The 8623-nt window shown below is 32.4% G+C and overlaps 1 protein-coding gene across 2 annotated transcripts in view; it reads left to right on the top strand.

Annotated features, from left to right (window-relative positions):
- Positions 1–391: 391 nt before the first annotated feature.
- The window catches only part of LOC123012717 (non-classical arabinogalactan protein 31-like), an 11458-nt gene continuing 3226 nt past the window's right edge, over positions 392–8623 (top strand). Inside the window, exons 1-2 of one of the 2 annotated variants that reach the window (XM_044410808.1) lie at positions 392–523; positions 1893–2117. In XM_044410808.1, coding sequence (XP_044266743.1) covers positions 1945–2117 — 173 coding nt within the window. In that variant the 5' untranslated portion in view covers positions 392–523; positions 1893–1944. Of the gene's footprint in view, positions 524–699; positions 818–1892; positions 2118–8623 lie in introns of those variants that run through there. The other variant, XM_044410809.1, reaches the window with a different exon arrangement.

An 8623-nucleotide genomic window follows, 5' to 3' on the forward strand; every position in this document is an offset into this window, starting at 1 on the left:
TGCAATTACGAGTTCTATATTGTCTCATAAATCCTATAAAATCACCACTAAAAAACTTACTCATTATCGGGAAAGGTTCCTAAAATCGTAAAACGAACTGACCTTCATGTAGTTCCTGGCTAATCATCAAGCAAGACTTTCCCACAGTTTACATAATATAAAATGTTTAATTGCGTTCATACCGGTTTGTTTCTGGATCGAAACGACAACACTATGAATAATATGTCCAAGTTATTGAAGCTAGTTACTGGAATTAATGAAATCTATTTCCATAATTAGCCACCTTATAAGTGCGCAAATTCCTGCCGGAACTGGTTTCCGTAATAACGGCAATTAAGCGTTTTCATACACTGATTTGTGCTAAAAATGAGCTAAAATCATCAGTGTTTGGGAAATATTGCAAGGTAACAGTGTTTCCTCGAGTTGAATTGGTGGAAATCAGTTTTTAAATTGCACGGTGACGAGAAATCCTGTGGCTGCTCTTATTTCTTTGCAACAGTACAATATGCATGACTCGTTGACGGTGAGACATTTATTATGCACCAACCTCTCCTGTCTCGATTTTATCGAACGTAATGTCAGATTACAAGTACATTCAGAGGTCGAGGCTTTAATTTTTCAGGAATTTGCTGAAATTTTTTATGTTATTTAGTGTCAAATTGTGATTGATTTAGACATCAGCTGCGTTTTCCTCCGTGAAGCTGCTGAAGTGCTTTTGGAAGTTGTAAACCGACGGTGGTCTTCTGTCCTATTTTACTATTATTTATGGCCTGGCTCTGTGAAAACGCCCCGGAATGTTTATGATAATTCCGTTTCGGTGAGCGAGCATTTAATCTGAAAACTGACCGAGCCGACCAAAATTTTTGTTGCTTTTGTGCTATTGATGGATGCATTGTTGTTTTAGACATTTTATATTGGCTTCGTGTTGCGGTTTGAGGGACCGAGTTTTGTGGGATAAGGGTTATTGTCTACGCAGGGAGTAAATTGCTTTATGACGAAATTTTGTAATAAAAACATCAATTTGATTTATTTGGTGGACCAGTAGGTTGGTTAATCGTTGCGGCAAAATCCGAAATGAGGGTTGGAAATATTTTAGAATTAATTATTTTGGCTACAAATCAAATCGGAAATGGTTTTTACAATTTTCACTAAAAATTGATAACAAATAAATGGCTGAATTTGCAAAGAATGCTACGTTATTTTACCCATGAAATAAAACGATCTGTTGCAAAAAAGTAATTGAAATACTTGTAATAATCGATAATAATAGCTACCGGTAAACGATTAATCTTAAACACAATGAGCGAATTGTAATTCTTGATGGGAAATAAATCGATTGTGCTCTCCATAATGCCACTCTCCTCATCTCCATTTTAGTTTTTATGAAATTGGTGAAAATTTCAAAGTTTGTGTTTAAATCTATAACAGTGTAACCGGCATAAATTATTTCAGATTTTATCCGAAACTAATTGAAATTTTCTGCTAGCAGAATGGAAATGAGCGACGAGAGTATTTTCAAGGGTTTCAGGACCAAGAATAACGTAAATAATAAATTAGACGGAAGGGATTAATTTACATCTCAAGGAAATAAAAAAGTTACGAGGAATTTGCCTGTTTTGTTTTTTAAAGAACCAGGACAAAGGAATTTTGTTATTTATAGCGGGATGGCCTTTACATAGAGCATTTAAATAAATTCGTTTATTTTACAAAGAGTGATATACAATAAAAGTCAACTTTGTTAATTAAATTGACTTCTTAATTAATTATTCTAAAAGTGTTTTATTCATTTCCTTTACAAATATTTGTATATGTGTGAAATTATTTTTTGAATTTATATAATTTCATCCCTTAAAATTGCAAACTAGCGTACATGATCACATACTGAGTTACAGATGGTGCTTTGGTAAACCTCTCCGACCCAAACTCATGCACACCTGAATCAACATGCACGATCGAATGGATAAGCATTCGAATATTCACTACACCGTATACCACCACATTGGGATCAAACCAGCGACAAAATGTGATTGGGATCACACCCATACAGAGTATTTCACTTGGAAAACACATGATATTTACTTGAGGTCTGATGTGAAGCCACCCATGGAAATTATCAGGTAAAAACACAACTAGAGCAAAAAAAATGAAAAGCACAAATAGCATCGCATCAATATTTTCCTTATTTCAATTAAATATTTTTAAAAAGCTAGTCCTTTGGAATAACCGAATCTTTCAAAGGCCCGCTGGGTGAAATTAGCGTTTAAGTCGTTTAGTTGAGGAATTTTGCGCAAAGTTTTGAAAGTAATTCTAGATTCTAGTAGTTTAGGTGTCAGCACGTCTTTGATGAGAATTTTGTTGGATGCTACTCATGTGAACTTTGCCGAGGGTATGTGTTTATTTTTTGTGTTGTTGAACAATGGTACGGTTGTGCTTGACGACCGAAACCGCCTTTGACCGCCCCTTAAACCGAGGATCAGTTTACACGAAATATATCCAAGACATGCTTTGACAGCTTCAGGCACGTCCGTACAAACACGATACTTATTATTTGAGATCTATTGAAACAGCATCTGCTGGTAGATGATATGTGTGCAAACAATTTTTGCTCCATTCCACTTCAAACTCGCTCTTTTCAGTCTCTTCACCATTAAAATAATTGAATTTTAACATTCTCCAAAACGCATGTTTCAAAATTATTACGAAAAGAAGGTCTCTATTAGGTAAAAAATCTGGTGTGAACATCACACGACTTTCCTTATCCTACTTATTTCGAAAACATCCTTACGACAGTAATTTAGTGTTGGAAATCCGAGTAGCAAACCTAACTTTTGCGTTAGTATAGATCATAGTTTGAGTCTGAGGTGCAATTTTTTTTAGTTCGGCACCCATTATTATTTTTATTTTATCACATTTTTCTGTTTAATAAAGTATATTTCATGATTCTAAATAATTTTTATCCCTATGAATTCAACCGTATAATTTTGCGGCCGAACGGTGTGACCGATTTTTACCAATTGTTTCATGCTGCGTCCCCTTCCTACAAGTAATTTACATACCAAATTTCAAGTTTCTAGCTTTCATAGTTCTCGAGATATGCGGTTTACAGACACACACACATAAACACACAAGAGACACATACACGACCCAATGGCCCAAACCAACTTTTTTGGGGTCTTGAAGCTACAAAGTGGTTATAATGATTTTCATCTAGCCAGCTGTGAATTTTCCATGTAAAATAAAAAATGCCGCTTTACGAAAATAGGGGTACCTACTTGTTTTAACTCAAAATTAAAAAATCGCCGTTTACTAAGCGTCCCTTCGAAAATAGACTTCAATTATAAACTTGTTTTCTTCCAAAGTATACATTATTATCAATTATTATTAGAAATTACTTGAAACAATAAAAGTTTAGTTAACAACAATTTAGTATTAATTAATAAGTGACACTAATGACAGAACTAGAGCTTTCAAAATAGAGCGGCACAAATAAAGTTACATGCAAAAAAATTCCAAAGCTGGCTAGATGAAAATCATTTATAACCACTCTGTATAATTCGTTCAGAAATGTAAAAATATACATAGGTGAAATTTTTACTTAAATATGTGTTTATTCGTCGTTTCCAGCCAAAATAAGACTATTTGATTAATTTCCAATCGTTTTGACTAAATTTTAGGCCAGAAAACTCGGCAATTTTGCTCGATTTGAACATAGAAGGGTGTTTATTCGTCGTTTCTCATAAAAATCAGAAGATTTGATTAATTTCCAATTGATTTGGCTCACTTTTAAGCAGGAAATCAACCTAAATCAAAGTATTACAACAATATAATACCTTAAATAATAGTTTTCTTCCAAAATTAAATAAAAAAAAATTTACATCGGTATTTTTTACTCGACTTTCGACAACTTGTCTAATTTTAATAAATTGTTGTATTATTCATAAAGAATGAAACTTTTGAAGTATCTTTATTCCAGAGGTGTCAGCTTCGATACGGAGCTTCCGGTGGATAGTGAGCTTTGCATTATAAAACTCTTCCGTTCCTTGTTGAATTCTTTCACAGATTTCGAATCATTTTCTCAGAAGTGATTACATAATGGACCTTTTACACTAAAATGTTCACAATTCACAAACTTTTTGGTGACCTCAAACAAATTTATAAGTTTCTTTCATAGTTTTTCATTTTCCTCTCTTATCGCGGGTAAGTGGCGCCAAAGAAAGTTACAAATAAAGATGTAAATTCGTCAGGTAATGTAAAGTTGAATATCCACCTCTAAAACTTTTTAAATTTTTCTACCCTGTGATTTTTAATTTAGAATTTTAATATGGAAAGTTTCCGTCATTGTAGCGTTTCGCGTGTTGGAGGAAATTCAAATGTTCAAGTTTACTTTTTTCAATTGCCTCGAAGTGTTCAACGAATCAACACCACTAATTCCAGGGGTTTAAAATTTATTTTGTTAACCCTTTAAACAATACAAAAATTTTCATAAATATATCTAGACTAGAAAAAAGGCCAACAGATCCAGCTTAGTTCAGGTAGCCGACTATTGTGAAAGCTCTAGGAAAGTAAAAGGTTTTTTCTTGAATGCGCCCCGTAATTGATAGGGTCATGGAATTCGAGGATTATTTTTTGACAAAGTGAAATAACGCGTGTCCGTTCCAGCTCACGTTTACACTCATGCGAAAAATATATTACCCATATTATAAAACAGTTCTTAGTTTCACACAAAAATATTTTACAAGTAAATCTTAAAAAATAACGCGACATGATGGTAATTGGCGAACACCCCTAAAAACTTGAAGACAGTAAAAGCATTTCAGGATGATGGATATGTCTCGTTTGTCTTGAATATTTCTCCAGCAATTCCTCGACCATTATCTCGACTTGTTTTTCTGCTCACTTCTCAAATCCTTTACTTTGTATTACGGCGATCATTGAAATATTCGCTGTGGTTTTTATCCACTGACTTATTATCGCAACTGAAGCTACATTTACCTGAACTCTCCTCACAGCCAATAAAAAATAAAGTATTTCGTTGTGAAAAATACAAACGTAACATGTTCTTTCGTCGGCGTTTTCGGAACAATTGCTGGCCCGATTCTCTAATATCGATCTTTAGATGTCATTCCACGGCACGTATTTTTCCTTTAATCTTTCGAGTCACAGCTGCGTCACTATTTAGAAAATATAAAGCCCAACACACTAAAGTGAAAATATGGTAACTTATTTCACTCATATACGCCAGAGAAATTGTTCGTTGAATTTACATCCTGAGTTGTAGCAGGATTAAAATGGAAATTGCTTATGGTGGCTTAAATTTTCTATTTTTCTATTTTCCCCTTCGAGAAAATATCGTTTATATTTTGTTTTTCCATTTTTCAAATTAATTCGAAATTAAGCTTTTCAGTGAAAAACTCCTTGAAAAAATACTTCAGAACGACATACATTCTACATAAACTTTTTATATACTGTTCTAAAAAATTTAGGGAAAAAATTCATTTATTTTTTGATAATTTTTAAAATATTGTATCTCAATGAAAGATGGTAGTATGTAGATTTAAAAAAATCCATTTTAAAGTTCCAAGTTTCTAGTCTTAGGATCCTAAGAAAAAGCACGAGAAAAAAAAATGTATTTTTTTTTGGTCCATGGCCTTGAGGAAATTTTTATTAGTTAAATCAATGCATGGGCCGGATAGCTTTAATTTGCCTTTTTTATGTTTTCTTTACGTTAATTTGTCGTTGAGATATTTGATTTTTAATGATCTTTTTGGTCTTGGATCATCGGTATCTCCGCAACCAATAGCCACACAGAAAATGTAAAGATAGTTTTAAAAACTGGAATATGTTCTACAAAAAATCATTTGCTTGATTTAAAGAAAAGAGAAAAAAGTAACTTTTTTTGTTGTTGTAGTAAATCTTCCCCATATTCACAAATATTGATGGTGAGACTAATGTGTTTTTTTACAGTCTAATGTACATACGCCCAATAGCTCTAAATTTTTAAATCGATTCATCAAACTGTTTTCTCGGCCGATTGCTCAAACAATTAAAAGAATTAATTGTTTATGAACATTGTGTAATCTTCATCAAAATGGAAAAAACATGTTTTCTCGCCTTTTGTTACAATTTTGGATGTTAAATTAAAAACAAATATTGCAAAAAAATATATTTTTTTATATTTGTTGGAAATGTGTAAAAAATCAAGAACCAATTTTGACTAATTTATTTAGCATTTGCAAACCCTCAAAATAATTGCATTAATTAAAAGTTGATACCTCCAAGCTGTATTCAGCACTCTATTTACGAACATTCATGCAAATTTTCAAAAAAGTTTATATTTAACAACTTTGTTGTATTATGTTATTTATTGATTTCTTCTTTTGTACTATACAAAAAATTATATTGTTTTTAAATTTTACAAATACATATTAAAAACATTAAATTAAGCAAAAATAGAGAAGAAAAAATCGTTTTTACGCTTAATTGTTCTTAAGTCCTGAAAGTTACACCTATCAATTTTTTGTTTATGCACCCACTGAGAATATGAAAAGTCGACAAGGTGAAAAAAAATGTTATTTTTTGTCGCGTTTATTAGTATATCATTACAAGGCGTCAATAAAGATTATTACTATATCGTAAATTCCTGCAAAAGGAGCTGACTTAATCGATGGCTGCTGTTCCGTAGGGTGAAAATCTCTTTTTGGCTGTGCGGCTTCCGAATCTAGTGGATCATCTCCGATGAATCTGTCGTAGTAACGAACATAAATCACTCGAAATGCGCTCTTTTCTTCAAGTTAAAATAAATTCAGAAAGGAAAAATTTTATGACAATGACACAACCACAATTTTTTGCTAAAAAAAAACACTAGAAGTTATTTTTGTAACGTAGAGAGCAAATCAAATTATTAATCAATGTGTGAAGATGTCTAAACGAACTACATAGGTAATATTGATTTTGTGAATAATGTATGTCTAATGAATTTATAACAGACAAGATAACAATGAAGACAACAAAATGCTATTCTGGGAAGGTAACCTGATTTCAGAAAATTTCTCGGTATATTTTTTTGGCTTATATTAAAATAATATCTCTGATTGTAAACAAAATTAAATTCTGTTTATAATAGACCCTGAAGTTTAATGTCAGGCAACCAGCTATACATTTACACAATCAAGCGTAAACTTATAGAAATAAAACGACTTTGCAACGAAAGTGGGATTATTTTTACTTTTTTAAAAATTTGATAACAAATGTGAACCGATTTATAGACACAAGATTTATGCATTTTTATGTCAAGCCCTTGTCCGACGGTTTAAATTAATTCCTGTTAATAACGTCGAGACAATTTGAAATATTTGATAAAAGATAACAAAGTGAACGGTTGAGTAATTAGTGAAAGAATTCCAGAGGTAGCAAACGCATTCCTACTACCTGTCATATCTGTTTGTCTTCAAAAAGACGCTGCCGGCTACCGACAACATTCTTTCCGTTTCACGAATTCAATTCATTCGTCCCCGAACCATTTTCTTTAGTTGTATAGTTCGTTTTAAGCCACCCCATGAATTGGATTAAACATCAATTGAAACAAATGTCAGGCTTGGTCGTTTTTATACGAAAAGGTAAAGTCGTAGTAAAGGTAATCGCATTTTCTCCGGAATAAGTCCACGATAACTATAACAGATTTTTTCTTCTCTAAATTGATTTAGCGACCAGGTGCACACTTTCAAACGACATTTGATAGAAAAATAAAAACAACCCTCGCGTTTTAATGCAAGTCAAGGAAAATTAGACGGCGAAATGTGAAATAACCATTTTCAAGCTGCTTGACTTGGCATCATATCACGCATTCGGCTCGAGACGCTCGGATTGTATCGATTCGGGGAATGAATTAGAGAAATGTTTCTTCATTTTCAGTAATCGAATTTATTTGAACAATTCTGGAAAAAATCTCAAAGACAAATTCAGAAGTTTGATTAAAAATGTTTTTATAGGAAACTTCAAGCTTCAGAGGAGCAACTCTATCCACCTGTTTTTTGCTTGTTTCCGACGGCGTTTGTCTAAAGTTTACACAATAACAAAAAATGTTATAATTCAGAATTCCAAAATTACGAGTAGGTACTTGTCATTGAATATTTGGAAATACAGGGCAATTCAGATAAGATAATGAGCCTGACGATCTGACGATGCAACCCAAAAAACAAATTTCATTAACACAGCATTTCAAAATTTCATAAAGAAATGTTTAAATTTAAAAAATGTCAATCCAGACTTTTCAAAACATCGTGCTACAAAAGACAGTTCGGGGACTAAGAAAGTGTCAGATGTACTGGATTAAAAAATTTCCAGACTTGCAAAAAAACATTTAAAAATTTCTTAAAAAAATGCTTAAATTTAAAAAAAATGTCACTCGAGACGTTTCAAAACATTGTGCTACAAAAGAGAGTTGGGGAGACTAAGAAAGTGTCAGATGTACTGGATTAAAAAATTTCTAGACTTGCAAAAAAATATTTAAAAATTTCTTTAAAAAAATACTTCAATTTAGAAAATGTCAGTCCAGACTTTTCAAAACATCGTCCTACAAAAGACAGTTGGGGGGACTAAGAAAGTGTCAGATGTACTGGATTAA

This window comes from Tribolium madens, unplaced genomic scaffold, assembly GCF_015345945.1.
Source record: "Tribolium madens isolate multiple individuals breed KSU strain unplaced genomic scaffold, Tmad_KSU_1.1 Scaffold_96;HRSCAF=242;Tcas5.2_LG5, whole genome shotgun sequence".
NCBI classification, from domain to species: Eukaryota; Metazoa; Arthropoda; class Insecta; order Coleoptera; family Tenebrionidae; genus Tribolium; species Tribolium madens.